Genomic DNA, 19628 nt, shown 5'->3' with positions numbered 1-19628 from the left:
TAAGAAGTCCCGGTTCTTGTCGAGGTAGGGCACGTCACAAGCATTCATTGGCGAACCGGCATCCTATGTCTCTTCACTACCTGATCCTGTAACACATGAGCTACGTGAGTTTATAAAACTCAATAAGTTGGCACTTATATGTATCAATATGCATCGAAGGAACATACATATCAAGTCGTGACAACAATGAATCTTAAAAACATGTCATACCGTAGCATATATTCAATGTTCATTTTTGTACTTGAGCCTCATTAGTTGACCTATACTACTGTGCTTGCTTTATTATATAGCTACTACTGTGTTGGACGTCAGGGAGCAACCTTTGGCAACCCCACGCCCCATGAACATATATTGGCCAATAGCTTTGGTGGACTTAAAACCACCCATGATGTCAACAAGCTCTATATCATGTAAAAACCAGTCCTTTTCCTTTCATGTTCATGTTCATAACATAGCACCCATCATCAATATTCAAGAGTTTCTTACATATTTAATACATAACAATGGAATATGGTGCTATGTTTTCATCAATAAGTTACTAACAATGTACATATAGCAATAATCAATGGGAAGTGTTTGAAATCATAATATTACTCATGTATTACTTCAAGAACATGCCAACTTACTGTCCAAGCTTAAGAACACTGGTTTGAGACGGTGTTTCTTGCTCCTATACTGTCAAATATACCAATAATTCAGTCACTATTGCATTAACTAGATTAAAATCATTCCTTTATTGTCACCTACATGTACCATAACTAAAAGAGAAGAAAACTTACACCCTTATGAAGTTCTTGTGATGGAGAACTAAAATCTAACTTCAAAACTTTGAAAGGAATGAAGAAAGAAGCTTTGGAGGATGTTTTCTAGATTTTTCTCTCGAGCTTTTGCAGTTAAGGAATGGAAAATACTGAAGAAATGGTTTAGAAACTCGATGCTTATCTTCTTATATATTAGGCGACGCTCGGGCGGTAGTTTTCTACCGCTCGAGCGCGGAATGTTCTGTCCAAAAGGTAAAATTTTCGTGCACTGGCGCTCGGGCGGTCATTTTCTACTGCTCGGGCGCCATATGTTCTGTAAAATTGGTGAGCTTGTAAAGTACCGGCGCTCGGGCGGTAAAATCTTACCGCTCGGGCGCCACTTGTTCTGCTTCTGCGCGCTACTTCATCAAAGATCGCTCCAGGAACGTCTCTTCCGTTCATAATCGGAAAGAATGGTAAACTAGGAAGTTGTAGCTCTATGTCTTGGCTTGAATCTCCCACTGGTTTTATATCATTTGAAGGTCTGAGTAAAAGGTTATGCCCATTCTTCCAACATGTGTCATTGTAGGAGTGACGATACACACAACTCACTTCGGGGCCCTTTTGGCTTGTGAAGCTTCCACAATGATTTGGACAAAACCCAAAACGTGAAAGTTGTAGCATTATATCTTAGCTTTCTAACGGTTAAAGCCTCACACAATTTGGATCATTATTCAAATCATTATGCTAAAACCCGTACGAACTACCATATTTACATCTCATTTCCCACAACTTCCATTACACTATCATCACCTACACATCTTTCTCTAACTATTTAGGCATATATTCATTCTCAATACACCATGAACAATATAAAAGTCATGTTCAATCTCAATATTGATACGTCAATCATCACGTGAAATCTAATGAGCTAAATAACTACATAGTAAACGACGTAAACGCATTATTATCATTTTTACGAGTAACCGGGCATTACACTTGCGCCCCTTTCTTCCTCTCTCCTTGGCAATCTTCTTCCCTTGCGCTAGCACCATCGTCTCTTGGCGCATCCATCGGGGATGCCTCGGTGTTTTATTCCTGTGAGCACTCCTTTCAAGAGATGGCTGGCTACCTGAGGTGATGTAATTTTCTTGTGTAATGTTTGATCCCGGGGCCATGGATTCTTGCAATTGCCTCTACTTCCTCAAGGATTTCGGTGCTCTGCTCTTAAAGGAGCCCAATGATTAAAAATGTATAATTCTTCTTTAATATGGGTGATACCCCCATTAGGAGCCGGGTCATCGTTAACCCGGTTTGTTACTGGAGTGGCCGAGATCATGACCCATGTACAGGATAAGTTTCTTAAAGACCCGGGCAAGTCTTCTCTTCCTGGGCATATGGCTTTACCCGAGCTCTCTACCAACACGGAACCATCCGGGCGCTTCTCATCTTCCCGGGCAGAGTTCCCGGTTACATCACCACTTGGGCAACCTCGAGAACTGCATTACCTCGAGAAATGAACCACACTCAAGTGTGATTCATACAGGCAATCCAATCTGTCAGAACAACTTGGGTTTGGAGTGTCCGAAAAGTCATCAGAAGCTAGTATGGTAAACCGACTTAGTAGATGGCACGGAAACAAAGGTAACTACCCATTCCTCTACTATAAATAGCAGGTATTAATGAGATTAAAGGATTCTGAAATCTTTGAACTCTAAGCATTATACATATTTTCTCTCGAATATTGCTTGTGTTCATCTTCAACCAGCTGACTTTAGCATCGGAGTGGCCACGTCGGACACCCCTCCGGCGCCCATTCACGAGTTACTTTCTTGTTTGCAGGTGTTAATCTCAGCCATTATCTTCACTCAAAATTCCCAAACATTATAAATTGTTGGTTTGATCCGTTGGAGCCCCTTACCCGGCTCATCCATTTCAACGAGATCACATCATTGGCGCCGTCTATGGGAAACTTGAGTTCAAGACGTTGATATGGCCCGTACGAGAAGAACCAACCAAGAAAATTCTCGCGTCTAGGATGATGGAAGACAGACTTCAAGACAAGGTGGTCAGGTTAATAATATCGGACCAAATCTCATTACATTAACCCCGGAGGCGTTACAAAAGATTGTATCCGATGCCATAAAGCAAGCTATGGCCAGGAAAGAAATCTCTCATCCAGTTACACCACCCGGGGATAGACAGGGACATGAGCAGGAGCAGGAGCAGGAGCAGGAGAGGAGGGAGGATGAGGGGGCAGGAGAAGACGAGGAATCCAGCGCCGGGTCCAAATCTCCTACCGTGGTAGAGGAGTTGTTGGAATTGAGACAAAAGATGAAGTTGTTGGAAGGACAATTGGAGAATCACGGTACTTCCCGGGTTGTCATTAGGGGATGCCCGTTTGCTGAGAACATTGTCCGGGAACCTCTTCCCGGAAATTTCAAGTCTGCAAAGGTGAAAGACTATGATGGCAACGCTGACCCGGAGGAGCACCTGGCCAGGTTTGAAAATATGGCCATGTTGCACTGTTACACTGATCGAATCAAGTGTAAGGTGTTCCTTACAACACTGGTGTATTCAGCTCAGAGGTGGTTCGAGGGCTTGACTTCCCAAAGCATCAGCTCTTTTGAAGACTTCCAGAAGGTGTTTTTACACCATTTCAGCAGCAGTAAAAAGTACAAAAAGACTGCTTTTAGTCTTTTTGAAGTTAAGAAGAGCCCAGAAGAGGGCCTATATCAGAAGGTTCAAAACAGAGTGACCTTGGACGTCCCCACTTGTGCCACTGAAACAAAGACTACTGCATTCACCCAGGGTTTGAGAGAGGGTGAATTCTTCGAGTCACTGACCAAGAAGGTGCCTAGGGATTTCGAGGATCTGTTGTCACGAGCAGAAAAGTACATCAATATGGAGGAAGGCCAAAAACAGAAGAGGGAAGCTGTGAGAAAGGAGAGAGGAGACCGGGTGTCTAAGCCCGAGGAGAGGGGACAGAAGAGGGGCAATGCAGGACACTTTTCTCATAACGTGCCTCTGAAAATTGCCCGGGAAAGAGAAGTGCAGGAATGCAGCAGAGATTTGGCCCCAGAACATCAGTTATCCCGGCCAGATCCGAAAGGATTTTGTGCTCTCTTCACAAAGTGTGCCACCATAACACTGAAGATTGCAAAACACTGAAGGGGAATTATGTCTCAACTTCCATCCCGGGACCCAGCAACAATAGTCAGAGGCCAAGAGTGCTACCCTGGACGTCTCGGCAATCAGGATTCAGCGCCCGAGGAGGAAGTATGAGAAAAATCCCGAGGATTGAGCCCAGTAGAAGAAGGGAGCCTGAACCCGAGAGGAAAAGGAATTCGCCCCCTGCTACGGGATTGATTAAGATGATATTAGGAGGCTCTATTGATGGAGACTCCAACCAAGAAAGGAAGTCGAGAAGTAGGAGGGGGGAGTGTTTGGAGGTGGAGGGAGCGAGAAGGACTGAGGCGGTCATCAATTTTGGCCCGAAAGATTTGGAGGGGGTGAATCTGCCCCACAACGATGCCCTGGTGATCCAAGCCCGAGTGGCAAATTATGATATTCTACGAGTCTTCTGGACTCGGGCAGCTCTGTTAATGTAAATTTTAAAGATGCTTTTATGCAGATGGATTTGCAGGGCTATCACTTGGAGGCTGTGGAAACTGCCCTCTTTGGTTTTGCTGGCCATGTGGTTTACCCGGAAGGGGAAATTGTTTTGCCATTAACCCTGGGTTCTCAGGATCTTAAAAAGACGGTGATGACTTCATTTATCGTGGTGGACTCCCCATCATCATATAATATCATTCTGGGGAGGCCGGCTATGAACGAACTGAGAGCCATAGCATCCACATACCACCAAAAGATAAAGTTTTCAGTGGGAGCCCGGGTGGGGGAAGTCCGAGGAGATCAGCCATCCTCCCGAAAATGCTATGTGGAGGCAGTCCGGGCTGATAAGAGCAAGACCAGGAGGGAAGGGAAAAAGGAAAAGGTGTATGGAGTAGAAGGATGAGTGATGGAAAGAGGAGAGGTGCACTTTGTAGCAGAAGAGGAGCAGGAAGTGGTAGAAATCGGACCAGACCAACAAATCCGTGTTGCTCGGGATCTCAGCATATCCACCCGAGTTAGTCTGGTTAACTGTTTAAAAGCTAATATTCATGTGTTTGCCTGGTCCCAACAGGAGTTGACAGGGATTTCTCCCCTGGTAGCGGAGCACCAATTGAACATCCTCCAGGGATCTCACCCGCTGAGGCAAAAAAAAAAGACACTTTGGTCCTGAAAAGGACAAAGTTATTGATGAGCAAGCAAAAGAGCTCCTGAAGGCTGGCCATATTCGAGAGATTCAATTCCCTTCATGGCTCTCGAATGTGGTCTTGGTGCCCAAGTCTACCGAGAAGTGGCGCGTGTGTGTAGATTTCCGCGATCTTAATAAAGCTTGTCCCAAGGATCATTATCCTCTGCCCCGCATTGATCAGTTGGTGGATTCCACATCGGGCTTCAAATTGCTAAGCTTCATGGACGCGTACCAGGGGTATCATCAAATCCCCCTGGCCAGGAGTGATCAAGATAAAGCCAGCTTCATCACCTCGGGAGGTACATTTTGTTATATTGTAATGCCTTTCGGGTTGAAGAATGCAGGGGCTACTTACCAGCATCTGATGAATAGAGTCTTCGAGAAGCAGTTGGGGCGAAATGTGGAAGTCTATGTGGATGATATTCTGGGCAAAACTGGGGAGGTTGCAAGCTTTATTGGTGATCTTGAAGATACTTTTTCCACTCTCATACAATACGGGATCAAGCTTAACCCTGCCAAGTGTATTTTTGGCGTAAAGAGTGGCAAATTCTTGGGATTCATAGTGACCGATCGAGGGATCGAGGTGAATCAGGAAAAAGTCAAGTCTGTGCTATGCATGCCATCTCCCCGATCTGTCAAGGAAGTGCAGAAGTTGACCGGGAGGATTGCTTCCCTGTCTCGATTTATTTCCCGGTCAGCGCATCGGAGTTATCCTTTCTTTCAAGTCTTGAGGAAGGCCCAACAATTTGGATGGGATGATAAATGTGAACAGGCCTTCCAATACTTGAAGATTCACCTTGTAGAACTCCCTGTATTGGTGAAGCCGGAGCCCGGGGATAAATTATATGTCTATTTATCTACCACGGAGTATGCTGTCAGCTAGGTTTTAATAAAAGAAGAGAGCTCTGATCAAAAGCCTGTTTATTATGTCAGTCATGCTCTAAGAGGACCCGAGCTCCGGTACAGTGAAGTAGAGAAGATTGCTCTTGCCTTGGTCATAACTGCCCGGAAGTTAAGGCCTTTCTTCCTGTCACATCAAATAGTTGTTCTTACTAATAGTCCTCTTGGCAGGATCGTGACTCACTCTGAGGTGTCCGGGCGTATGGTCAAGTGGACAGTAGAGTTGGCGGAGTATGACATTGAATACATACCTCGGGTAGCCATCAAAGCACAAGCTCTGTCAGATTTTTTATCCGAGATGGTCCAACCCAATGAAGAGGAAGTATGGAGAGTATTCGTGGATGGGGCGTCTAGCCTTGCCGGATGTGGAGTAGGGGTTGTGATAATATCTCCCCCGGGAGAAAAGATTAAACTGGCACTTAGAATTGATTCTCGGATAACTAACAATGAGCCTGAGTATGAGGCTGTCCTGGCTGGTATTCAAGCTGCCTTGTTTGGATCGATTAACGTATCAAAAGTGTTTAGAAGGGGGGGTTGAATAAACACTCACAATTAAAATTGATCTTTTCAAATTTTGAGTTCAGTTTGGTGACAAACTGATTCTTGGAATCTTGTTGATCAATATCAATCAGTTAAACTGAATCAGTTGCGGAAGGTAACTGATTGAAAGATAGAATACAAAAATAAAATGTGCAAGGGTTGTTTCTGGATGTTCGGAGATTTCAATTACTCCTACGTCACCCCTTCTATCACAAGGATAGGATATTCACTAAAAGACTTTGATCAAATACAAGAATTGTACTGACCCACTTCAGCTTGGACTTAACACTGCCAAAAACTGAAACTCTTAGTATAACAGAATGTTTTCAGTGCTTAACTGATCTTAGCACTATCAAATTTCAATGATTATTACAACTTGCTTGTAAGCTCAAATTGTAGCCTTAACTGCTACGAATAAATCAAGTAAGAGGTGAGCTGAGAGAGTGACAGCAAGCTTTTTGAATAGTATTCACTTCGTTTTTTTGTTTTCACCTGCTCTTCTGTCATATTTATATGCTTCTTTTCCAACGGTAACTTGAGATAAATTTGAATCTATGTATCCGTTGATTTCCACTTCATTATTCTTTGGACTTTGTTTGCGGCGTCTTAATTGCTTTAGCTGGAATGCGTTGTTCTAGGTAGTCTTGGTTGTGGTGCGGCGTTTCATATTCAGTTGTAATCTATTATGTCTCTTTGTCGGTTGAAAGTTCCTTCCCGAGACATCTTCAGCTGAGAGATACTTAACTTTAAGGCATTCGGCTGGATGTATTAACTGATCGGTTTCCAACTGATCAGACCGTCGATTTCAGTTATTAAGTCCAGTTGCTGAGTTCAGTTGGTTCGTATTTTCAGTTGGTTGATCAGTTTGTCAAACTCCAGAATTTAGTTTCCAACAATTTCCCCCTTTATGATGTTTGACAAAATTAAGTAACTGAACCCTTTGTAGATAAAAGATTGATCAACTGAATTTCACGATTGATTGGACTCTTGGTAGATAAAATAAGAAACTGATCAACTGAATCAGTAACTTGATGAGTACAGTGAAGACTGCTACTGAAACGAGAATTTCTTCTGTTGTTCTAGCATTCCTTTGATTTCTTCCCCCTTTTTATCAAACAACTTCATCTTCTCAGATAATTTTCGAACATCATTTGAAATAATTTTGACATCTGCTGAGATACTTGAGACAGCAGTTTGTAAACAGGTCTGCAGCAATTCCATTTTATTAGAAACAGAAGTTTCTAATCGTTGAACTCGTTGATTAACTATATCCTGAGTTGTAAATAGGCTTTGAGCTAGACCTTTCTTCATCTCATCTACAGTTTTGGTGAGAGAATCCATGTTTGCTTGAATTGCTTTCAGTTTTGCAGAGTCATATTCAATTGAAGAATCCAATTTGACAGTGTGAGATAATTGTGTAGATTGAATCTTCTTGATGTCAGTGATTATCTGCTGCATATTGTGCTGCATATTTTGGATCTCTTCAAGAACAAGATCCATTTCTGTGGATTGAGGAGGAGGTGACTGATGAGGGAATTCCGGTCCCTTTGTGGTTTGATCAAATATAACCAACTCTTGGTTAGTTGCTACTGTTCCAGCAACATTCTGAACTGAAGTGATTGTTGCAGCAATGTCTTCTGGAACTTGAGGCGGAGAAAGTGGATGTTGATCAGCAGATGGAGCTGCCTGGAGGAATAATAGAGTCTGATGAAGTCAAAATTGGTGTCTCTAGAGGATGATCTTGGGGATCAATTTGCACATCAGTTGGAATAGTCTGTTCAGCAGAAGGATCTGGCTGAACTGGTGCTTTTGAAGAGATAGGCACCTCTGGATTGATTTGAACAACGGGATGATCAACATTATAAGAAATGGGTTCACTCAATTGGGATTCTTGCACCACTATCTGAATATTTTCATCAATGTTTGCGAAAGATAATACTGCTTCAATGTACATTTGATGTTCACCAGTTGGTGATTGAGACACATCCTGAACTGGCTCTTCAGTTGGAATAATAGCCTGTTATGAGGATGACTCTTTCTGCTTTGAGGGAGGTTCTTCAACTATTTCCTTTTCATCATCGTCTGAATCTCCTTTATGAAGGACTAACTCTTGATCCATTTCCCAAAACTTTATCTGAGATAGCAATCCCATCAGATCGGTGTCTAGCTGAGTGATCACCGCATGATCAGCATAGGCAGTAGGATTTGTTGGAACGTAGTTAGCCTTCAGTTTGTCAATAATTTGTGCTAACTTCTTTGCTCTCATCTGATCAAACAAACATGTTTTTCTCTCCATAGCTTGGGCAATGGTGGCAGCTTTGACTATCTTGAGGACAGAAGCTTCCAGTTTGATGAATTTGTTCAGTTGAGATTTCTTTCTTAGTTGATTGGCAAAAATCTGTGTACGATAGGCTGTCCAAGCATCATAGAGTTGAAGTTTTGATGTTGCAAAATCATTAACCTCGTCCCAAACAAGGTCAATGTGGGTTTGAATGGGATTGGATGGCCTTGGTTCTTCAGTCAATTTTCCCTTACCTTTGTCAGAACTGAGGATGTGTGGAATTTCCAGACCAGTTCGTGTAGTATCCACCCATTTTATAATACTAATGCCCTTGGGTCGGGCAGGTGCCAGAGGAGTGGGACGAGTAATATTAATCAGAGGGGCTTTGATCCTAACTGTTTCTTTCTTTGCACCAATTGATTTTTCTGGTGGGATGATCTTCAGAGGGACTGCTTCAATTGGCTGCTGAGCATCTGAAGATATTGGCTTGTTAGTAGGAATAGATTCCTCTGTAGTTATTGGTTTAATCTTCTGGGTTCTCGGTTTCTTGGTGATCTTTGGGGAAGGAGTTTTCTCTTAATCGGATTCTTCCACAATTAATTTTCTTTTTACTGACTTCAGTTGAGCCAATGTCTTGGCCTTTTTTACTGATTTAGGATATAATTCATTTTAATCAGTTAACTTATATGAGAAGATTAGTGAAATTCCCAACTGAAAGATCAGTTGAAAGACCGTGTCCTTTTAGTTTGAGAATTTACTAACATTTGTCTTCTCAATTAACCTCTTAAAACCATTATTCCCCCTTAATTAGTGCATAAGATAATTAAAGCGAATAAATTCAAAGATTAGAAAGATTATCGGTTTGCTGAAATGTTGACGACTCTTCAGCTTCCTTGATATTCTGCTATAAATAGACATAACACGGTTAGTTTCAGTTATATTGGTGAAAAATATTCAAAACTAAAGAATGACAGATGCGAGTAGCTCGAGTGCTTCGCCATTTTCTCTGGAAGCTAGGAAGACTGCCATAGAAGACGAAGTCTTCTATAAGAGTCTTCCCTACTGGGAAAGGTTACAGGAGCTAGAGTTCCTGTATAATTCTGGATAGGCTACTACTCCCAAGCTGATGGCAGAGTTGAGAGAAGTGCGGGAGCACTTGAACATAGCTGTGTGGGTGGACGTCTTCAAGGAAGGTCATATCTATCAGCTGTTGCTTCAAAAGGAACTGGAGCTCCTTAATCGCATAGTTTCTTCTCACAGCTTTTGCAAAACATCTTCCTCAGCTCTATCTGTTTGGTTAAGGTGATATAGAGGAAAAATATGAAAATTTAATTCAGGCAAATATTTATTGTTGAATGAAGTATTTATTTTGGCTTATCTTTGTTTTTCTTTTTTTTGCAAATAATAAATTATGATCATAAACAAATGAACTGATGAAAGACTAACTGATATAAGTTGATTAAGAATTGAAATCAGTTAATTTTTGAGTTGTAAATGGTAGACTGATATCAGTTGACAATGAACAACTTATAGTTAAGAGGCCTCGGTAAATGAGAAAAACGCTTCGGTTGACTAGAGTCTCTTCAGTTTCTTTCTCATTCAAATTTTATCTGTCTATAAATAAGATGATAGAATGTGAGACAACAACAGTTCAAAATGTCGGATTCAAGTGACTCTGATGCATGCAGCAGTACACACGTTCATGTTACTGAGCAATCGAATCCACGTTTAGAAGAGATGAAGAGAAGGATGGAGGAATATGTTTTCAAAAAGGTGATGTCAACATGGTTTAAGATTCATGAGTTGCAGAGAGTGAGTAGAAGTGGTGCGATTCCTACTTTTGCTCAGGAAGCAACGGCAAAAAAGTATCTTGAACGTTTTGAAGATAGGCATGTTACAGATTTGATTGAGGACAAATGTTTGTTGGAGGCGATGTTATGGAAGGAGTGGCATGTGGTTGATAAGATTTTTAAAACTAGGGCATTTTCTAGAATTCGAATTTATGAGATGAATGATTGGGTTAGGGATTGGCTAGATACAGTTGGTTCTATGATTTCTGCTGTAAACTGGTAACGGTGGTATTCTTAATGAATTATTATTTTCAATTTGTTGTGTTCTTATTTTCAACAGATAATTCTATTAGTGAAAGCAACATTAGTAATAATTTTAAGACAAATCAATTAAACCAAGGATATTGCGAAAGTAAGAAAACTTAGTCTCGGGTAATGGTTTGGTAAAGATGTCGGCTGCTTGTTGTTCAGTTGATATATACTCCAGTCTAATGTCCTTCTTCAAAGCATGATCTCTGATGAAGTGGTGTCTGACATCTATATGCTTTGTCCTTGAGTGGAGAACTGGATTATAAGTGATGGCAATTGTACTCGTGTTGTCACAAAATATGGGCGAATTATTTGTAATTACTCCATAATCTTTCAGTTGTTGCTGGATCCAGATCAGTTGTGCACAACAACTACCAGCTGCAAGGTATTCTGCTTCAGTTGTTGAGGTGGCTATAGATGTCTGCTTCTTGCTGAACCAAGAGATCAGTCTGTCTCCTAGAAACTGACAAGATCCACTTGTATTTTTTCGATCAAGCTTACATCCTGCATAATCTGCATCTGAATATCCAACTAAATTGAAAGTAGAGTCTTTAGAATACCATAACCCAACATTTTGTGTGCCCTTAAGATATCTCAAAATTCTTTTAGCAGCTGAGAAATGTGATTGCTTAGGATTTGCTTGAAATCTAGTACACATACACACAGCAAATATGATGTGAATTTTTGTACGAACGAATAGCAAACACGATTAAAATCAAATCGCGCCCTCAATTCACTGACGAACAAAGAATCGTTGTTGTCCCGATCTTTTGAATCAAGTGTGTGTGTTGTGATTTTCACCTCTAAACTATGAAAAGTCTAGCAACAAATAATCACGAGATAAACAACCGAGATTATAACGAACCTTCGAAGAACAAGTCGACGACAATCCGCACAAGCACGATCGACAAACGCCACAAAGTTAAAAACTTTGATAAGTTTGATTTTTGAATAACAAAGCGAAGCTTTGAAAAGTTTGAGAGAAAACTCTAAACTTTGATAAAATATCAAATAATGAATCTCAAAAGTTCTCCAAAATTTTGTGTAACATATGTTTATATCAAAAGATAACAAAAAAAATCTAGTTGCCATAATAATTAAAACTCTAACTAGGAAACTAGGATTCTTCCCGAAATTGACTCGCGCTCGGGCGGTAGAATATTACCGCTCGAGCGCCAAGGCGTCTGTACTACTCGCGCTCGGACAGTAAGTATGGCGCTCGGGCGGTAATATTTGACAGCTCGGGCGCCGATGCTGCTGGACTCAACTTCATCTATCACTTGAATAATGTTCTTGTGACTTCCAAACTCACTTCCATGCATCAAAAACCCTCCAGCACTTTGCACCTCGCTTGTAAGACCTTCTTCATTGCTCATAAGTCCGTGCAACGCTTCCTTGAACTTCTTCAATCGTCCCCTCGTGATTGGTCCCTCCGGCAACTCCAAAGGGTCCCATGCTTTCCTTGGCGCCTGACCATCTGTGTTCGCATCATCCTCCCCTTCTTGAAAAGGATTTGTCCTCAAATCCAGCTCGTCACCTACATCAAACAACGACAGTCACTAACATTAAAAGTAGAACTCACGTTATACTCACCTGGTAGGTCGAGTTTGTAGGCATTGTTATTGATCCTGTCAAGGACTTGAAATGGTCCATCGCCCCTAGGTAATAGCTTTGAACGTCTCTTCTCGGGGAACCTTTCCTTCCTCAAGTGTAACCACACCCAATCTCCCTTCTCAAATACCACCTTCTTCTTTCCCTTGTTGGCTTGCTTGGCATTTTTCTCATTCTTCTTTTCAATATTGGCCTTGACCTTTTCATGCAAACCCCTAACAAATTCAGCTTTCTTTTTGCCATCCATATTTAACCTTTCACTCACAGGCAAAGACATCAAATCCAACGGAGTCAAAGGATTAAAACCATAAACAATCTCAAATGGCGAATAATGTGTAGTTGAATGGATGCAACGATTATACGCAAACTCAACAAATGGTAAACAATCTTCCCAATTCTTTAAGTTTTTTTTAAGAATAGCACGCAAAAGTGTTCCTAAAGTTCTATTGACAACTTCAGTTTGTCCATCCGTTTGAGGATAACATGTAGTAGAAAACAACAATTTTGTGCCAAGTTTAGACCACAACGTCTTCCAAAAGTAACTCAAGAATTTAACATCGCGATCGGAAACAATAGTCCTAGCATGCCATGCAACCTAACGCCTTCTCTAAAGAGTAGGTCCGCAATGTGAGATGCATCATCAGTTTTGTGACAAGCAATAAAATGTGCCATCTTAGAAAACCTATCCACAACAACAAATATAGAATCCCTCCCCTTCTTTGTCCTAGGCAACCCCAAAACAAAGTCCATAGAAATATCAACCCAAGGTTCACTAGGGACGGGAAGTGGCGTATACAAGCCATGTGGTTGTGTTTTAGATTTAGCTTGCCTACAAGTAATGCACTTATCACAAAAACGTATGCTCAACGTCACGTTTCATGTGTGGCCAATAGAAATGTTCATGCAATGCACTTAAAGTTTTAGCAATACCAAAATGTCCCATTAAGCCACCCCCATGTGCCTCCCTCACAAGTAGCTCACGAATGGATGATTTAGGGATAGGTAACAAGAAACCATGATGCAAATAAAATTTATCATGTGGACCATGCATACAAGTTTCAAACAAACTCTTAAAGTCCTCATCTAGCACATACAATTCCTTCACATGCTCAAACCCCAAAACTTTTGACTCCAAGGTAGAGATTAGTATGTACCTTCTTGACAGTGCGTCGGCCACTACATTTTCCTTACCTTGCTTGTACTTGATGATGTAGGGGAATGTCTCTATGAACGCCACCCACTTGGCATGCCGCTTGTTCAGCTTTTGTTGCCCCTTAAGGTGCTTTAGGGATTCATGATCCGTATGAATCACAAACTCCTTAGGCGTCAAGTAGTGCTGCCACGTCTCTAGGGTCCTCACGAGTGCGTAGAACTCCTTATCATACGTGGGATAGTTTAGCGCTGCTCCATTGAGCTTCTCACTAAAGTATGCCACCGGCCGCCCTCCTTGCATCAACACTCCACCAATACCTACACCTGAAGCATCACATTCAATTTCAAAAGTATTAGCAAAATCAGGTAAAACAAGTAAAGGAGCATTAATTAATTTTTGCTTGATAATATTAAAGGACTTCTCTTGCTCCTCGCCCCAATGAAATGGAACGTTCTTCTTGATCACTGCCGTCATTGGTGCGGCCAACGTGCTAAAATCTTTTACAAACCTCCTATAGAAGCTTGCAAGACCATGAAAACTTCGGACTTGACCAACAGTAGTAGGCGTTGGCCAATCTCGAATAGCACTTACCTTGTCTTCATCAACTTGTATCCCTTGTGAGCTTACCACAAAACCAAGAAAGACAAGTTTGTTTGTACAAAAATCACACTTATTTAAGTTAGCACACAAATTTTCAGCCCTTAATGTGATTAGTACAAATCTCAAGTGATTAACATGCTCATCCAAGTCCTTGCTATACACTAGAATATCATCAAAGTAAACAACAACAAACTTCCCTATGTATGCACGCAAGACATGGTTCATTAACCTCATAAAGGTGCTAGGAGCGTTAGTTGAGCCAAAAGGCATGACCATCCACTCATATAACCCGTATTTGGTTTTAAAAGCAGTTTTTCACTCATTACCTTCTCTCATCCTAATTTGGTGATAACCACTCTTCAAATCAATTTTGCTAAAGATACAAGCACCATGCAATTCATCTAACATATCATCTAGCCTAGGTATGGGATGCCTATACTTAATGGTTATGTTATTGATTGCCCTACAATCTACACACATACGCCGTGAGCCATTTTTCTTAGGAACTAATAAAACAGGTACCGCACAAGGTGACATGGACTCACGCACAAAACCCCTATCTAACAACTCACTTACCTGCCGTTGAAGCTCCTTCGTCTCCTCCGGCCTATAAGCTGGACGATTTGGAAATGCACTCCCGGGCACCAAATCAATTTGGTGTTCAATCCCCCCTCAAAGGCGGTAGTCCTTGAGGTAGCTCCTCCGGAAATATATCATCAAATTCCTGCAATAGTGAAATAACAATGCTCGGAAGGGGACCGGCTATATCACTTGTGTTAAAGAGGATCTCTTTATAAAGAATCAACACAAGTGGTTCATGTGTGTGCAACAAGTGTTTCAACTCACTTTTTTGGGCCATATATGATTTCTTTTTGGCCTCTTTCCTATCATTTTCTTTCCTCTCTTTTTCTTCCCTCTCATTTTTCTTTTGTATGGCTATCTCACTCTTTTTATCACTCTTTTTTTCAGCCATCTCATTTTTGTTTTCAAAGGCCATCTCACTTTTTAGTTCACTCTTTTTTCGGCCTCATCTCTCTTCTTTTTTTTTAAATGGTCCTCAAACACTTGCTTTGGGGACAAAGGAAGTAATACAATGGTTTCCTTCTTCAATACAAAGGAGTACTTATTCTTGTATCCATCATGTGCCACACGCCTATCATATTGCCAAGGTCTACCCAACAAGATATGACATGCATGCATGGGTACCACATCACACAAAACCTCATCCACATACTTCCCAATAGAAAATGGCACTAGCACTTGTTTTGTTACCTTCACTTCCGCACAATCATTCAACCATTGAAGCCTATATGGTCGAGGGTGTTTTAGTGTAGGTAAACCCAATTTCTCCACCATTTCAACACTAGCCACATTAGTACAACTCCCCCCATCTATGATTAAGTTGCAAACCCTTTGATTCACAAAACACCTAGTATGGAACAAGTTCTCTCTTTGGTTAGTCTCCTCCTCCTTGACTTGGGCACTCATGATACGCCTAGTCACTAGTGCTTCACCTATAACCGCCTCATATCCCTCATTAGGATCCTCTAACGCAGGCATCTCATCATCGTCACTCTCACTTTGGGACTCATATTCACCATAGTCATTTAAGATCATCACCCTTTTATTAGGACATTCACTAGAAATATGCCCTAACCCTTGACACCTAAAACATTTAACATCTCTAGATCGATTAGAAGGAGTTTTAGATTTACCTTGTACTCCTTGCTTAGGCGCCTCTGGTTTGGTCTCAAATTTGGGCTTGGTCACCACCTTATTCTCCTCACGCTTCACCGCATTTGATCTCCAAGAGGATGATGAACCCCCAATTTGATTGGTGCGGCCAACTCCACGCCTTTTGAGTTGTTGCTCCACTTTTATGGCCATTCGCACCATCTCGTCTAGATCCAAGTAGTGCCGGAGCTCCACTTGATCTTGAATTTCCCTATTCAAACCACAAAGAAAACGAGCCATGGTCGCCTCACTATCCTCCTCAATATTTGCCCTAATCATGACTACCTCCATCTCCTTATAGTAGTCCTCGACACTCTTCAACCCTTGCCTCAAAGTTTGTAACCTCTTAAACATCTCCCTATAGTAGTGATTGGGCACAAACCTTTTCCTCATCACCCTCTTCATCTCATCCCAAGATTCAATAGGTCTCTCATTATACCTCCTTCTAGTGGTCACTAGTTGATCCCACCAAATGAGAGCATAATCTAAGAATTCCACCACCGCCAACCTCACCTTCTTTTGTTCGGAGTAGTGGTGACACTCAAACACAAACTCTACCCTCTTTTCCCACTCTAAATACGCCTCCGGGTCAGATTTCCCATGGAACGATGGAATTTTCATCTTAATGCTACCCATGTTACCATCTTCCCTATCCCCATCATATCTACCCCGTACGGCTCCTCTTTTTCCTCTACCGTATCCTCTACCTCTTCCATTCCTACACCAATTTTCATTTTGACTCTCCTCATCTCCACCCAAGTCATACTCCTCATCCTCTCTACTCAAATCCTTAGGTTTAGACTTACTCCCACTAACATCAACCTCAAGCTTATCCAACCTTTCATGTAACGACTCCATTTGGGTCGACATCATCCTACTAAAATGCCCAAATAACGCCTCCATTTGAACCTTAGACAACCCCGGGTTCGAACTATCTCCTACCTCCCTCTCCATCTAATTTCAAACTTGTACTTGCAAGAAAACGTTAGTACAAACAAAATAATCCTCACCCAAATGCTCACGGTCACTCCAAAGAAATTCACTCGTCTTTTCTCACAAATTTTTTTTTTTTGCTCACAACAAATACTCACTAATCACTCCAAAGAAAATTCACTCACACTCAAGTAATGTCACTCAAGTTCGAGAGTCCTCTCAAGGTGCTCAAGCTTTGTATTTGAATTTATCAAACAATCAAGTTTAAGCTTGTGAACAAATGTGATCGACTCACTTGGACTGCGTAGAGAAGTAATTTGAAGATCAATAATAATAAATTTTTTTTTTTGACTGTGTGAGGCAAGTGTGTATGACTCACAAAAAGGAATAGAACAAAATATCAAAAAGAAATAATTGTGGATTTTCGGAATTTTTTTTTTTTTTTTGCTGAGTACTACTCGAAAATCCCAAAAAAAAAGACACCAACAAATTTCGAGAATCACAGATTCACGAAAAAATCTACGAAGAACGATAGACCAAAACAGATCTGAAAACAAACGAAGAAATAATACAGATCTGCAAATTTAATAACAAGATAACTTGCTTGAATTTCAATGAACCTAAGCTCTGATACCAAATGATGTGAATCTTTGTACGAACGAATAGCAAACACGATTAAAATCAAATCGCGCCCTCAATTCACTGACGAACAAAGAATCGTTGTTGTCCCGATCTTTTGAATCAAGTGTGTGTGTTGTGATTTTCACCTCTAAACTATGAAAAGTCTAGCAACAAATAATCACGAGATAAACAACCGAGATTATAACGAACCTTCGAAGAACAAGTCGACGGCAATCCGCACAAGCACGATCGACAAACGCCACAAAGTTAAAATCTTTGATAAGTTTGATTTTTGAATAACAAAGTGAAGCTTTGAAAAGTTTGAGAGAAAACTCTAAACTTTGATAAATATCAAATAATGAATCTCAAAAGTTCTCCAAAATTTTGTGCAACATATGTTTATGTCAAAAGATAACAAAAAAAATCTAGTTGCCATAATAATTAAAACTATAACTAGGAAACTAGGATTCTTCCCGAAACTGACTCGCGCTCGGGCGGTAGAATATTACCGCTCGAGCGCCAAGGCTTCTGTACTACTCGCGGTCGGACAGTATGTATGGCGCTCAGGCGGTAATATTTGACCGCTCGGGCGCCGATGCTGCTGGACTCAACTTCATCTATCACTTTTATAATGTTCTTGTGACTTCCAAACTCACTTCCATGCATCAAAAATCCTCCAGCACTTTGCACCTCGCTTGTAAGACCTTCTTCATTGCTCATAAGTCCGTGCAACGCTTCCTTGAACTTCTTCAATCGTCCCCTCGTGATTGGTCCCTCCGGCAACTCCAAAGGGTCCCATGCTTTCCTTGGCGCCTGACCATCCGTGTTCGCATCAAAATACAATATCAGGGCGACTGGCGATTAGGTATAATAATGACCCAATTAAACCTCGGTATAGTGTCGCCTCAACTGATATTCCCCCTTGATCAGTGTCCAAGTTAACTGATGAGCTCATGGGAGTATTTGTAGCTGAACATGATTCCATGCCAAATTTCTTCAGCAGCTCCTTTGTATATTTAGTCTGACTGATGAAAATGCCAGTCTCCAGTTGCTTCACTTGCAGTCCAAGGAAGAATGTCAGTTCACCCATCATACTCATTTCGAACTTTTCCTGCATCAACTTAGCAAATTTCTCGCATAATTTGGGGTTAGTTGACCCAAATATGATATCATCAACATAAATTTGAACTAATAAAATGTGATTATTCTTAGTAAATTTTAACAAGGTCTTATCAACTGATCCAACAGAAAAATCATGATCAGTTAGAAATTTTGAAAGAGTTTCGTACCAAGCTCTGGGAGCTTGTTTAAGACCATATAATGCTTTGTTCAAATGATATACATGATCAGGAAAGATGTGATTTACAAAACCTGGGGGTTGTTCAACATATACTTCCTCTTGCAATTGGCCATTTAGGAATGCACTTTTTACGTCCATCTGAAAGACCTTGAAATTCTTGTATGATGCATAGGCAAGAAACATTCTGATTGCTTCCAGTCTTGCAACTGGAGCATATGTCTCATCATAGTCAATTTCTTCTTCTTGTCTGTATCCTTGTGCTACTAATCTTGCTTTGTTGCGTCCAACCGAACCATCTTCGTTCAGTTTGTTCCTGAAAACCCATTTTGTACCTATCACAGTTTTTGAAATTGGTCTTGGAACTAAGTTCCAGACATTGTTATGAGTAAACTGATTTAGCTCTTCTTGCATTGCATTTACCCAGTTAGGATCAGCAAGAGCTTCATCAGTTTTCTTTGGTTCTATTTGTGAAACAAAAGCTGAATAGATAAATAGATTTAGCATTTGATTTGCGAGTTCTTACTGGATCAGATGGATTTCATATTACCAATTCAGGTGGGTGTGATTTTCTCCATCTGTACTCAGTATTTGTTGTATCAACAATTTCTTCAGCTGGTAACTGAATATCATCAGTTTGCTCTATCAACTGATCATTAGGAATGGCTTCTGGTTCAGTTGATTGATCTGACACTTCTGGTTCGGGTGTTTGAAGAGTGTTTTGATTAATATGATTGTCTTCTTCATTATCATCCTCCAAACTGATATCTGTCAGTCGATCAACTAGCTCAACTTGATCAGTTGGCTTATTAGTTAGTT

At 41.0% G+C, this 19628-nt stretch overlaps 1 protein-coding gene across 1 annotated transcript; it reads left to right on the top strand.

The window, feature by feature from the left end:
* Positions 1–4021: 4021 nt before the first annotated feature.
* On the top strand, positions 4022–4758 carry LOC142520290 (uncharacterized). The gene is made up of 2 exons (XM_075623292.1): positions 4022–4279; positions 4375–4758. The coding sequence occupies exons 1-2, from the start codon at positions 4022–4024 to the stop codon at positions 4756–4758; spliced, it is 642 nt and encodes a 213-aa protein (XP_075479407.1).
* Positions 4759–19628: the final 14870 nt, after the last annotated feature.

Source organism: Primulina tabacum, chromosome 12, assembly GCF_025594145.1.
Source record: "Primulina tabacum isolate GXHZ01 chromosome 12, ASM2559414v2, whole genome shotgun sequence".
Lineage (NCBI taxonomy): Eukaryota > Viridiplantae > Streptophyta > Magnoliopsida > Lamiales > Gesneriaceae > Primulina > Primulina tabacum.
This window is presented reverse-complemented; position numbering and strand designations above follow the sequence as displayed.